General features: G+C 39.7%; 1 protein-coding gene and 1 long non-coding RNA gene across 2 annotated transcripts in view; one reads left to right on the top strand and one right to left on the bottom strand.

The window, feature by feature from the left end:
• Positions 1-1,474, bottom strand: part of LOC148216422 (uncharacterized) — a 48,569-nt gene extending 47,095 nt beyond the window's left edge. Inside the window, exon 1 of the long non-coding RNA XR_015795376.1 lies at positions 1,331-1,474. This is a non-coding gene — a long non-coding RNA (uncharacterized LOC148216422). The remainder of the gene's footprint in view (positions 1-1,330) is intronic.
• On the top strand, positions 1,006-13,722 carry DHPS (deoxyhypusine synthase). The gene is made up of 10 exons (XM_007425563.4): positions 1,006-1,246; positions 2,412-2,642; positions 4,051-4,215; positions 4,637-4,758; positions 4,986-5,082; positions 5,446-5,532; positions 5,880-5,985; positions 6,911-7,014; positions 7,675-7,800; positions 7,964-13,722. Exons 2-10 carry the CDS (start codon positions 2,439-2,441, stop codon positions 8,057-8,059), a joined length of 1,107 nt encoding a protein of 368 aa, XP_007425625.1. The 5' UTR covers positions 1,006-1,246; positions 2,412-2,438; the 3' UTR covers positions 8,060-13,722.
• The last annotated feature ends 460 nt before the right edge of the window (positions 13,723-14,182 follow it).

Here is a 14,182-nt window from a genome sequence, read left to right as displayed (position 1 = left end):
CCCAGCAAATATGTGGCATGATGGCCACTTTGCTTCCCTCATTCAGCTGGGCAGCAGCACCAATTTGACCTCGGATTGGACCTGGTTAGTGCTTCGATAAGAAACAACCAAGAAGGCCAGAAGTTTAAAACAAACAAATGAAACAAAAACAAACAAAAGCCCTGGAAGAAGGCAGCGATGAACTGCCTCCATATTATAGCCAAGAAAACCACGAGTTCAGGAGTCAAACAGACTTCAACTCTTTTCTCTAAGATGTGAATCACACAGAAGGACTTCGGGACATGTTCCCAATCTCTCCAGCGTTGCTGAAAAGAATTTTGCACCTGATTCATGAACTCATTTTACAAGGGACAGGCTTGAAAAAGAGAAAATGCACGGGTGATCTGGGGAGAGAAAACGTGCAACGCTGGTGAGTGAAGTCTCAAAGGCGAGGCAACTCTTTGTCCTTCCAGCAGAAATACATCCCGGACAGACCACCTAACGCCCTGGCAATTCCCGCCTGGGCCCTCCAGAAGTGTGGACGCACAACTCCCATCACCCCCAGCCAACAGGAGCTGATTGGTTGGAGATCTGGGGAGCACAGCCTCCCGTATCTGGTGGATGCCAGAACTGTGTCCTTTTCAAAGTCCCCCAGTGTTTAAGACGTGTGGCGTGCCGGCTTGGGAATTCTGGGAGTTGAAGTCCACACTTCCTAACGTGGCCAAGTTTGAGACTCAGATACTGCGCCAGTTCCCAGTCCGGTTGGAAGCGATGGGATTTATAGTCCGTGGCACCCGGGGGACCTCCCGCAGAGCTTTCGCAGCATTCCCGCATGGCCCTTTCGGAAAAACACAAGATCGCAGGAAGACAGGCGTTTCCGGCCGAGAACTACCCTGGAGGGACCCGCGCGGCCGCACGCGTCCACCTTCCCCAACTTCCGCCCGTTCTCGAAGCCGACTTCCTGCCCCGGCTCGGCGAGGGGAAGAAGGGCAGCGCCTCCTGCCGGAAGTTCGCCCCCTCCCCGCTGAGAGCTGGGCGGGGCAAGCGGAACCGGCGCCGCTCATTGCTCCGTGGCTGTGCAGCTCAGCCGCCGGGCGCGCGGGGCGGCGCTCCCTTGGCTGGCTGCCCGGAATTGCCCTGCCTCGCCGACGTCCCCCGAGCCCCGGAGGCGGCAGAGCTCGAGAGGAGCCCCCTGCCTGCCCTCCCGCCTCCTCCGGAGCTGCCCCCGAAGGGATTCGGCACTGTCCGGGGCTCCTTCGGGTTCCAGGTAAGGGGCAGGAAAAGAGGAGGCCTTAAGTGGGGGTGGCACGGATCCCCCCCACCCATGCGTTGCGTTGCATTGACTGCTCACCCTGCTCGGGGTTCACTGGGACCTGTTTGGAGGGGGTTGGTCCTCTCGTTTGATGGCTGCGGCGGCCGCCCTGTGCGGTAGATCGACCCCGAAGTCCCTGTCTGAAAGCCGTCTCCTGAGCGCTTCTGACAAAACCAGGGTCGTCATGGCACAAGTGCTGCCCTTTGTGTGTGTGTGTGACCTCACAGTGCACTTACAGAAGTGGGGGGGGGGCTTGCATTGCGTCCCTGCAACGTTGCTTTCATTGTTTCACACACACGTACGCTCCCTCCTTCTCAGGTGCCTCTGGCTATGGGATCGGGAGTCCCCAGGAGCGCTAAACAGCCCTGCTTTCCTATTGTAAAGACTCAGCGAGTAAAAAAATGACCACAGATGTCAAATGCCTGAATAGGAATATTTGCAGACTTGTACCTCCCGTGGTAATCTGGAGCAATAGAGCAACGACAGGGAGTCCAGATGTTCAACTCCAACTCCAACTCCCAGCAGTCCTCAGAATTGCTCATGCTGCCGTTATGATTGATTTGTTGATATTCTATGTATGTTATTGCTGTGAGCTGCTTAAAGTAGCATTTAAAAAGAAAATCACTTGAGATAAACCAGTCTATAATCCCAGAGTTCTTTTTATTCTCCCCTTTATATGGTTGATAGTGTGGTCCTTCTCAGAAATATCTTTCTGTCTCTAGCTGCTGCTTTTCTGGGAAAGTGGTTAAACCTAAAAAGTAGCTAAATTTGCCTACTGTTTCACAGTTTATTCCAAGTTATCATTGTACCAATTTAGCAGGTTCCTGGTGGTTATTGAGGCAAGATAATTTACATGTGTGTGGGGGGGAGGGGGTATGCATGTCATTATCCAGAATTGCTTGGACAGAAATGGTTCACTGGAATGAACTGCTAATGTAACTTCATTGTCATTGTTTGTATAGAATTGGCCATCCAGAAAATGGGGAATTAATGGGAAATGACTTTTTATAGGAAAAATCAACCTGTAAGGGCACAAAAATGGATCCATGACTCTGTAATAATAGTCTCATGGTAGAAAATCTGTTAGGCCCAAATCTTATGTGTGACTTTATTTTTCTAGACTACGAACCGCTTCACTGTCCACCTGATGGAGAATGTGACTAGTGCCCTACCTGCTGGAGCAGTAGCTGCTGTGCTAAAACCCAGTGCTGAACTTCCTGAAGGGAGCCTAACTGTACATGGCTATGACTTTGACAATGGATTAAACTATCATGCCTTGCTTCAGTCTTATCTCACTACTGGTTTCCAGGCTACTAGTTTCGGACAGGCTGTGAATGAGATCAATCGTATGGTGAGTGGCCAGAATGATTCCTGATGGGGAAAAGGGACAGTAGATCAGATGGAAAGGAAAATTGTGGATTTCATCCCTTAATGTGCTTAATAATTATATCACATAACTATACCTGAACTTTGGCAAATGTAAATTCTTGTCTATACTATGTATCTTTTATTTGCTCACATTCTCACACTACCCTATTCTTGTCTATGTTAAGATACAATTGGATCATAGGAATTCAGACTCAAGTACACTCAACTTTTTGGTAATACTCTGCATGCAATATTTATTGAAAATCCACAAAATGAACGTAAAAGCCAGTTTTATTTATTTGTCCAATGTCTAGGCTGCCCAATTCCAAATATGACTCTGCAGAAGTAAGAAAGAGTATTGTTATGCTATGATGAATTTTAATTTTATTATGTCATCATTGCTGCATCGAATTGAACTGGTTAAGATCAATGATGGTCTGGACTTTGATGGGCAATCTGTAATATAATGAGGCTGAGGCACTGAAGAAGATGCACTTTGGATGGGATCATCTCAAAGTGGTGGCTGCCTCAAGGACCCTTTTTATGCTGGTAGCTTCTGCTTTGACTTCTTGTCTACCTCTGATTGGTTCAAGCCTTGAACAAGGTCATTGTTTTCATGAGCTTGATCACACACTGCAGGTCTGTATGCTGATCTTTTACCAGATGTTCAATAACAGTCTCCATTGCAAAGGCATCTCTTTGTGAAGCATAGCTTGTAAGGATATTGATTGGTTCAAGCCTTGGTTCAAGCCTAACTAAAAGCTACATGCAGTTGTGGTTCTTTTATCTTTGCCAGCTGACTTAGTCTCAAGAAAACCTCTCTCCCTCACATATTTTCTTCTGTGTTCAGATCCTGCTTTGACTGCTACAGACTTCAAAGCCGCAAACATTTTCTTATTTTCTAGACATATTAAAACTAAGCTATTTTTACCCATAAGCTAAGCCACATTATCTTTGGCACTTTTTTATTTTAAACTTTCTTAGCAACAGGATTCATTTAGATTTAGACTTTTGGCAAGCAAAGTATGATATAATTCTGAGGAAGTAAGATGTTCATCACTATTCTGTTAGAAATCAGGAAGGTATTCTCCCATTAGCTATTGAATATTCAATAGTTGCAAATTACATTTTTTTCTTCATGTCATCTTTCATTTTAGATTATCTGATTTGGAGATAAACAAAACATTTTTAATCAAATATACTTGTTCCCTGCTACTTTGTCCCATTTATTCTACATTATAAGTAGCCTAAAAGATCAACCAGAAGATTTGTTTTTGTAAACAAGTTCTGTTTATTTTGTTTGGCCTTCTTTATATTTCATACTATAGCTCTGAAATACAGTGTTGCATCTGGGTTGAATTTTATTCAAATAATTGGGCTCTCCATTGCAGATAGAAGCAAAACTGACACCATTAGGTGAGGATGAAGGAAACCACACTGACTTGAATCCCTGTTCTCGCCGCCTGACTGGTTGTACAATTTTCCTGGGCTTCACTTCCAACCTCATCAGCTCAGGTGTTCGTGAGACAATCCGTTATCTGGTGCAACATAATATGGTATGGCCTGACTCAGAAGTATGTTTCTGCCTTTGATTTCTAAGGATTTTTTTTTTTTGGTGAGAGCTTCTGTGGGTGGAAAAGGAAGAGGGTGTTGCAGGCAAAAAGAATTATGGGTATTTTACAGTGTTATGGCACACATTTCTCTAGCATTTGGATATGGTCACTGATTGAGCACACAAGATCTAGAAAGAACTTTAAGGGAAATACTTTCTCAGTCACTCTGACTTGTGGAAAAGAGATAATCAGCCATTGATGCTGTATGATTGATGACAAAACTGAACCAAATTAATCCTTCACAGAGCTTTAATTTCAAGGATGCTAATGGCTAACACACTTGAATTGTTTGTTGAATGCTATTATACACACACACACACACACACACATACATACATACATATATACATCTTTTTTCTTATAGGTAGATGTTTTAGTGACCACAGCAGGTGGTGTGGAGGAAGATCTGATCAAATGCTTGGCACCCACCTACATTGGAGACTTTAGCTTGAAAGGGAAAGAATTACGGCAGAATGGAATTAACAGGTACTTCCTTTGATAGTGTTGAAGGATGGTCTGACCCCAACAGGAATCCATATCTTTTATTATTTTTGTGACTGAGGAGATGTATCAGTTTCAGGTTTTTGCCTATATAATGATCCAAACTATCTCACATTTAGTAGTGAGAAGGTAATTCGGCTGTATGAATTGTGGTGTGTAGAAAAACAATGCAACATCAAGGTCCCTAGCTATCTCCTTCTCCCCTTCTCCAGGATTGGGAATCTCTTGGTGCCCAATGACAATTACTGCAAGTTTGAGGACTGGCTAATGCCAATTCTGGATCAGATGGTGACAGAACAGGACACCGAGGTGAGAGCTGGAATGTTAAGGGTGGAAAGTCTAGGTTCTTGTTGTTGTTTTTCTGTATGGTAATTGCAAAATGTGTGTGCTAATTTTGAATCTTTGGGTTCTGCCTTCATCTCCCAAGACAGAAAAATATAATATTCTAAGGGGCGGAGGGTAATGCAACATTGAAGCCAAGTCCTAATAAGATTAAATCCTAACTCTGATCCAAAGCTATATTTTTGTTCAGTAGGTTCAGTTATTTTTATCTTTGAAACTTCTCACATTAAGACAGCATAGCCCCATCCTTATGCTTAATTTTTTTTCCCATACCCATCTGTGGAGAACAAACCATTGTCTAGGCTTACTTTGATCCTTCCTGCCTTTCAGGGTATGAAATGGACTCCGTCAAAGCTCATTGCTCGGCTTGGCAAGGAAATCAACAATCCAGAATCAGTCTATTATTGGGCACAAAAGGTAGGCTGAGAAAGGAATTTATATCTAATTCATTATCTTACTACTTTAGGAATAAGTGTTCTTCTTTCTTTGTTGCTTCATAATGGGATGTCTTTTTCCCCCCCCCTAATCTCTGATAATCTTAGGACATAATCTTGTATTCATATGATCTTGCATAGGTTTTATTTTGGTGATACTGCTGTCCCATTCGCTTCCCAGTGGATAGCTTGTTCTTTCCCCCACCATTAGATTGTTCTTTAAAATTGGGCTCCAAGCAAAGAAAAATAAATATTTAATATATAAACATGAATAAATGCATGTACCCTCTGCAGCTTCTGTTAACCGTGCTACTTATATTTTCTCAACAGAATAACATTCCTGTACTGAGCCCAGCGCTAACGGATGGATCCCTGGGAGATATGATTTTCTTCCATTCCTATAAGAAACCAGGTCTTGTGCTGGACATCGTAGAAGGTGAATCAGGATATTTGCAACCAATCTGACTCCACAATAATCTTCTGTAATCTGCTTGCAACTTCTGCTTTAGGACGAAAAGGCAGCTAGTGGGTTATGAGCTGATGCTATATGCTTTTTTTTTTAATTATAAAAAAATTATTGAACTGTGATTAACAAACATCAAACTAAATTAACATTAATCCAAGATGCACAGAGGAAAAAAATATTGAAAATTCAAAAAAAAATCTAAAAAGTAAATAAAGAGGCAGATGCTATACATGTACAAATTTACCTTATGCAATATGTGAAGTATTACCATATTATGCTCTATTGCTATTGAGGCAAACCATAACACTCATCCAAACTTAATAGAATTGTGACCCCTTCCTCTGATATCTCATTTTAACTTTGTGATTTTTTTTTCTAATGTGGCAATTGAAGAGGCCTTGCTAATCCACATCTCAATTGTTATTTTATCTAGAGTTTTCCAATGTTGGGCAATTATCATTTTAGCTGCTAAAATAAAACAGATAATAAGTTCCTTATTTTCAGGCTTGATGTTATGTCCTGTAAATAAGTGCAGTAAGCCTATCTCTGGGGAGCGTTCCATTCTTTGTTTAGTAATCTAGTAGTATCTCCCCAAAACATTTGCACCAAAAGGGTGTAATCGCATGATCACCACAAATGGAAGAATGACCCCCCTCCCCTTTTTGTTTTTTCTTAACAACCTCTCCAACATTTGGAAGAATGATTTTGATATCTATGTGCCAATCTGGCTGGAGTTAAATGCCAGTGATGCATAATCTTCTACTGCAGTTCTTGTACTGAAGCTGAGGCTAGCTGATGCTATATACTGAAAGCTAGCAACTGTGGGTTTATTGTTCAGACGTGTAATGTATCTGCAGCACTTCCCTCATAACCTTTATTGTTATCTCTCTTATAGACCTGAGACTAATTAACACCCAGTCCATCTTTGCTCGGAAGACAGGAATGATCATCTTGGGTGGAGGCCTTGTTAAGCACCACATTGCCAATGCAAATCTGATGGTGAGGGAGATTGGTGTGTAGTAGGCACACGGGCAGGATTGATTTGGAAGGGAGAGACTATGGTGTGAGATGAACATTTGTTTAAGCAAAATGAATATGTAGATATGGTGTCATGTTACTTAGTATCCCACACTTCCTCTTATTTTAACAAAATGCTTTGCAGCCATGAAACAAAATATAGATATTTAAAGGCAATATAGTAATCTATTACACCAGATGAGAATGCAGAAGGTAAGCATTCATATATTGGGTAGTCCCACAGAGAAGCATAGTGGCTGAATGTATAGCTCTAAATGGTTCAACTGACAGGACATTGCCACAAAACTGGAGTTTCCAGTTGTGGTCCTGGTAATTCTTGATAATTAAGAAGAGCCCATGCTATGAGTTCATGCCTTGTATGCTGAATGGTCAGCCCTTGGCCATTCTCATATACACTGTTGTATTTAGTAGGGCTTGGAAGAACTTCTATAGGGTATCTTGATGTTCTTCTGCCAAAGTGGAGAATAACTATTTGTTGAAGTTGGTCTAAAGCACTTGTTCATACATATTAGTCTTGAGAATGATTAAATGTATGAGGGCTATGCTGAGCAGATCTTCAGTTGTCACTGAATCAGCTGAGCCTTGTATTGCTGAGGTCACCAGGGTTTTTTGGTTTTCCAGAGAAATGGAGCTGACTTTTCAGTATACATCAACACTGCACAGGAGTTTGATGGTTCAGATTCAGGAGCTCGGCCTGATGAGGCAGTGTCCTGGGGAAAGATCCGCATGGATGCCAAGCCTATCAAGGTATGTGCAGATCAAGAAAGGACTGAGAGATCGTGGTACTGGCATGGATAGAACATGATTTCCATGACTGCCATCATAACCAGCCTGTCAGGGAATGCATTTTAGAACAAGCAAATGAATGTTTTGGAGAAGTAGTCTCAGCTATCCTGTTCTTCTCCTACAGGTTTATGCTGATGCTTCCCTGGTTTTCCCGTTGCTAGTTGCAGAGACTTTTGCTCAAAAACCAAATGCCTTTGTTCAAGAAAAGCAAAGTGACTGAACTGGGAACTGCTGCATGAGGCACTTCATCTGTTAGGAACTACCTGCTTCCATCCCGCATAATGTTACAGTTGTCAGCATCTGCACTGACATTGCCTTGAAGATCTGTTTGGGTGAATGGAGTGAGGAGAGGCGTGAGAACCATTCTGAATGCATCTTCTTCAATCTCCATACTGGACAGAATTTGTATCCCAATGGTCTGCATATTATCCCTGAATTTGGAACCAGTCATTCTGTTAGGCATTACCACTTGCCACGGTGCATCTCGTACTGCAAAAATACAGTGTAATTGGGAAGGCTAAGACTCAGTTGTGTGCTCCAGACTTTCAGAGGATTTTTATGCAATGCTGGAACAGCTAGAGGATTCTGGTTTGATGTGTGTATGTGGGTTTAAATGACTGAACCAGACCATACCTCTGTCCTGGCATCTCCTGTCTTCTCAATCAGTCACTGGTGTTTTATGCAGAATTGGCCAAAAGTCGTCATTTCATAACCACTGAAATTGTTAAACACATGAGTCTTTTTGCCTTTGGTAGGGTGACATTTGGTGGCCTTTGCTGAACATGAGTTAGCCACAGCCGTTGCTCAGTTTTTTGTTTTTGTTTTTTGTTTTTGTTTTTGTTTTTGCTTCTTTCTGGGGGCTTTCAGAAATGAAACAGCTTTGGTTTATAGAGTATGGGGTTGTGGGAAAAATAGGAGGAGGAAAGACTATTAGGTATGTTTGCCGCCTTGATTTATTTATAAAAAATAATAAAGAGATTTTTAAAAAATCTAAAAAAAATGGAAATTAAAATAATAGACTTTGATTATGTGGAAATTTTAAAGAAAATTAGGCTTTTTGGGTGAGAACACAGATGTATAACCTGAAGTTCCAACCCTGCATTTGGCTTCCAATAGCCCTGGATAAAGTAGCCCCTCTTAAAATTGCCTCCGAATAATAAATTTTAATGTGTATGAAAGAGAAAATTATGTAGTAAGTAAACAAAATAACTGTATTTACATTTTTAATAGTAATTGTATTAAAAATTACAACTACTATGATAAAAAACTAATGCAAACTAAAAAGATAAAAATGGAAGGTACAGAAAAGAAAAATAGAAAAGAAAAAAATAAGGATATAATAAAGAAAAAGAAAAGAAATATATAAAGAAATGACTTCCCCTTCATCATAACACGTATAAAGAATTTTAGCGACTTATCACCTTCCATTAAAATACAACAAATTATCTCTTCTTCCCATATCCCACCCCTTAATCTATACAAAAAAACAAAAATCCTTAAAAACTTTGTCATTTCAGTCCTGATCAGCAAAAGCCCATTAAGGGTTCCCAGAGATAACAACATATCTATTTTAACCTTTGTCAAATAAACCAAATTTATATTCCTTCCTTTTACTTTTAACAATCATCTTCATCTCCCTTCAAATAATGTTGTAGAACTTGATTTCTTTTCATTTTTTTTTTTCCCTTTGTCCCTTCTCAGAAAATTGTTGAAAGCTTTAACAAGCCTTTTTTGTAAATCCAATATAGGGAGATTATCCAGGTCATCCTCTTGGTTTGTTATTTGTATATCCCTTTTAATTATTAAGACATCAGCCAGTTTCTTTTGTATGTGCAGTGTAGCATCTTTTTCCATATCAGTCTATCATTTTAAAATCTATTTTCAGATCAGTCTTGTCTGTAAAATTTCTTCCTCTTCCATAACATCTTTTAAACATAGTCATCTATAGACGCAGACACTCTTAAAATTAACTTTCTGGGTCCATTGTTCAAAAATATCCTTCAACATGTCAAATGTTAAAATATTTTGCTCCATTCTGCATTAGTAAGTCAAATTTAAGTGTTCTTCTCCTTTAATTGTCATCTTTAGTCCCTTCTAGTTCCTTCTAGTGTCCAACATTCAAAGTCCATCCTATCATTTATTTTCCCACAGGAAGGATTCTTATAATTAATTCCAAAATCTTATTTCAAATCCATCTGGACCCTGAGTCTGTTTGTAAATTTCTAAAACCAAAATTTTAATCACCCATTTGCTGTTTATTCCAGGGGGGGGGAAAGTCTTTAAACTTGTATTTAAAACTTCTTTCATTAAGGATTGAAGAAAACTTACCCAGTGCTGTAAAACTTGTCAATCCAAAGGTTCCTAATAGCTGAAAAGCAGTTAAGCAATTTCTGAAAGTGATTAGAAAAGGAAGTTTGCGAACCCAGTGTCCTTAAAGGCATTGGCTGCAGTTTGAGCAAAAAGATGGCTAGTCCCTTGTCTCCCAGAGCTCTAAACCAGCCAGAAACTGCTGTCTTGTGGCCTCCTTGTGTGGAGCAACTGTATGGGGCACTTGTGGGTGATCTCAGGTCCTCTCCTTGTCCAGAGAGGAATTATGAAGAGCCAGTCTACTCGCCAGCTCTTCATTCCGCCATGGTCATCAGCTCCACTTTTAGCTGAGCCATCTTCAGTTCACCATTTTCTTTCCCAGTAGTCAAAACTAAATAATTGTATTTACAATTTAATGAAGTATAAAATAAATGTATAGGTCTTGATCCTACATACTGCTAATTTTTGTATTTCAGTTCCCTATATGTTACTCAAAAGACCAGACGGGTCTCCTTCACAATTGTATAGTCTAGTTTAGAAAAATGAGGACAGTATACAACAGAACAAACCATAATCACTGAATCATATTTTAGCCTAGCATGATTTGAAGAACCAGACAGGGTGTTTACTTTATGGTTTACTGCATTGTGTGAATACAAAAAATTGGATTAGTTCCATAAAAGATGGTTAAGTATTTCATGCAAACATAGCATATTAATCTGACTTAGCCAAATATTACCTTTATTAAGACATCTCCCTCAAGTCAAGCATGACTCCTGCTCAGTACATGGATGTTTCTATTTAGGTTTATGACAAAAGTTTTTTAAAAAATGGTTTGTCTTTCCCTTTTTCCAGAATTTTCTTTTTTAACTTCCCAGTCCAGTCTATAACCAATCCTGCTTAATTTTATGAAAATCACCCCAGATTGACTAGATGCTTCCTTCTTCCATGGCCATCTTGGCCAGAAGGTTCCATAATATACCAATACAAATAACTTGATTAGCTTTCCAGAAAGGAATATTTTTTATTATAGTTGCTCTAGTCCAGTCATACTATTGCAATTTGAAATTGATCTAGGAGTTTGTGCATAGTCTGTGCTCTCCGTCTGAGCTATGAAAATTTTCATAACCAGCTTGACATAATGCCCAGCTGCAGGTGCTTGAGATTAAAGTCCAACTGTCATGCACGTCCTATCTTTCAATTTTTACCACTTAATGGTAATTTACATAGAAACATCCAGGTTGTCGTTATACTGGACAGGAGAACTTTTAGGATATCTCCAGCCTTGTTTATTATACAAAAAAGGTAAGTATAGATATATACAATAAAAAGCAGTGCCATTGAACTTTTGCTGTTTACTGTGGGTTGATTCAGGGTTGCAGGAATTATAGCCTCCATTCCTTCAACATACAGCTTGCTACTTACAGAAAAATTAATGCATAAATAAATGACTGTCTTTAAAAAAAATCTCAAACCAGTTGCCAACTATTAGTTTCCTAGCAATTCAGTGCAGGGTAAGCAAATCATATTGGAAACTGTTTCTCCAAATTATTATTATTATTATTATTATTATTATTATTATTATTATTATTATTATTATTTAAACTCCCCCACACATCTCCCCCCACTGGGGGACTCTGGGCGACTTACAAAAAACATTAAAACCATAAATATATATAAAATACATAATGCATCTAAAATTTTAAAAACAGTACTAAAAAAGGAAAATCCAAGAAGATGGAAAATCGGGCTGAGGACAGCCAGCCACTATGGGGCTAGCCATCCCCCTGCTTGAAGTATTCCTTCCCCACCCCAGGCCAAGTGACAGAGCCAGGTCTTCAAGGCCCTTCGGAAGGCCAGGAGTGAGGGGGCCACTCACACCTCCGGGGGCAAATTAGCAATGGATTACAAGAGGACTGCTGTATTCAGGCCATTACAATAGAAGCTTGCTTGCTTCCCTTTTTTCTCATTCTCAGTATGTTACAATGGTCAGAATAGTCTTTTGGTACTTCTGATCTTCTCTGCACTAGCATATTTTTAAAAAGTTTCCCATCAGTACCTACTTTCCTTACTAACAACCTTAATTTTCTTGTAGATTAACACCCCTGAATCAGAAAGAGATTATAAAATAAAAGGCTTTGGGAAAACTTTTTTTTTTTTTAGGAAGCTTTTCATTATTTTTCAGCCTTGTCCCCTTAAGGTGAGATACAGAGTGAGATTGTTAATATATCCCAGCTTTATCAGTTTTCCAGTTATTTCCTCTTCTCTATCTCTTTCCCTCAGCCTCTTCTCTCCAATTTAAAGACTTTTTTTTTTAACAGTTATTTTAAAAAAATAGTTTAAGGCTGAATTTGAACTAGCACAAAAACTAAGGATTGAGTTTCAGTTTCAGACCTAAGTGAAGAAACTGAAAGAGTGAGAAAGGTGAAATAATCATTAGTAACTGTCAAGTGAATATAGGCCATGTAATTAGAAAAGTTATTCAGTTATCAACTGTACTGATGTATATTAACAGCTGCTTTTAGCTTATGAATCCTGGCTTTCTTGAGATCAGTAAAGAACATCACTGTCAGGAGTCTGCTAGTGGCAAAATAGTCTCAGGACAAATGTGTGGAGAATGTAAACAAGTAGCTGTTTATATACAGTTGTGTGTGAGAAATGCTAACAAGTGAGCATAAGAACCTGTGAGAACCAGAAGGCAGCCCGTCTGTTATATGGGTAGGGATGTAGAAAAGAGGGCACTGGATTTAAATTAAGAGGACTTGCAGCATTCGGTGCTTGTCAGCTGTTTGTAATAGGTACTGTTCCAGAGTTATAATAAAGATTTAATGCCTAGCTGTGTTGTTCCAAGTGGCATAGAGGTTTCAGCCAGGTTTGTGGCTGTTTTGAGGATCCTGACAATCGCTGGTTCAGACATCATGATTAAATTTTCCCTTCCAGATGAATTATACCACTGGCCCAAAGAGTAGCAAAATAGTTATCCTCGCCAGTTGCTGCCTGTTCACAGTAAGCCACAAATTCTGGCTTATGTCATGGAGAACCACCGCCATCTCAAAGACTGAGTAAAAAGGAGCGCTATTTCCAGGAAGACTATACAAATTGTAAACATTCCCTTGCATCTTTCTATGGCAATAAATTACATCAAAGGCCCCTGGTCCAAAATGCCTGTCCCATATAATGTATTATATAGTGATTAGGAGAGGGCATGTTTTTTGCCAGGCAAGAATAATGCAGACCCATTAATTCAGGATGAGCAGAGTCCCTCTCAGTTCCACCACAGTTTCAAGTAGGGACAGGGAGATCAGTTTAAATCATACCAGTATGTATGTCACAGAATGTTATTCATTAAATGTAGCAGGATCACAGCCAATAGATTAAAACTATAAGGAAGCAGGTTCAGGTTGGACATCAGGAGAAACTTCGTTGGCTGTCAGAATAGACTACCTACATGAAGTGGTGGGTTCTTAAGCTGGATGGTCATTTGTCAGACAGGCTATCACACTGAGCAGAGGACTGGTTTAGACCAGCGTTTCTCAACCTTGGCAGCTTGAAGATGTGTGGGCTTCAACTCCCAGAAGCCATGGCTGGGGAATTCTGGGAGTTGAAGTCCACACATCTTCAAGCTGCCAAGGCTGAGAAACGCTGGTCTAGACAAATTCCAAAATACTTTCCAACTCTGATTCTATATTTTTATGATTTGTATCTTTAAACTTTTTGTATTTTTTTTAACTGCTGTTGTAAATCTAATCCAGATCACAAACAGAGAAAAGCAGCAATGGAAATGTGCCTGCTACTTATAATTCACATCTTTGTTTAATGTATAAAGTTTTATTTACAGTTTTATTTCTAATATATGGAGTTTTACATTTTTCTTCCTAACTTCCAAGATTCAGACATGTAAATATCCCTAACATATAGATTTGGATTGCAGGATTCCCAATATATATTCTTTCTTAGACACATTTTTCTCAGGCATACATGATTTGGTGCTTTATGCAGGAATCCAAATTAAAGCATAATGAGAATTAGCTGTCAA

This window comes from Python bivittatus, unplaced genomic scaffold, assembly GCF_059951505.1.
Source record: "Python bivittatus isolate LINGU-HERP-01145 unplaced genomic scaffold, Pbiv_v1 ctg000060_np1212, whole genome shotgun sequence".
In the NCBI taxonomy this organism is placed as follows: domain Eukaryota; kingdom Metazoa; phylum Chordata; class Lepidosauria; order Squamata; family Pythonidae; genus Python; species Python bivittatus.
This window is presented reverse-complemented; position numbering and strand designations above follow the sequence as displayed.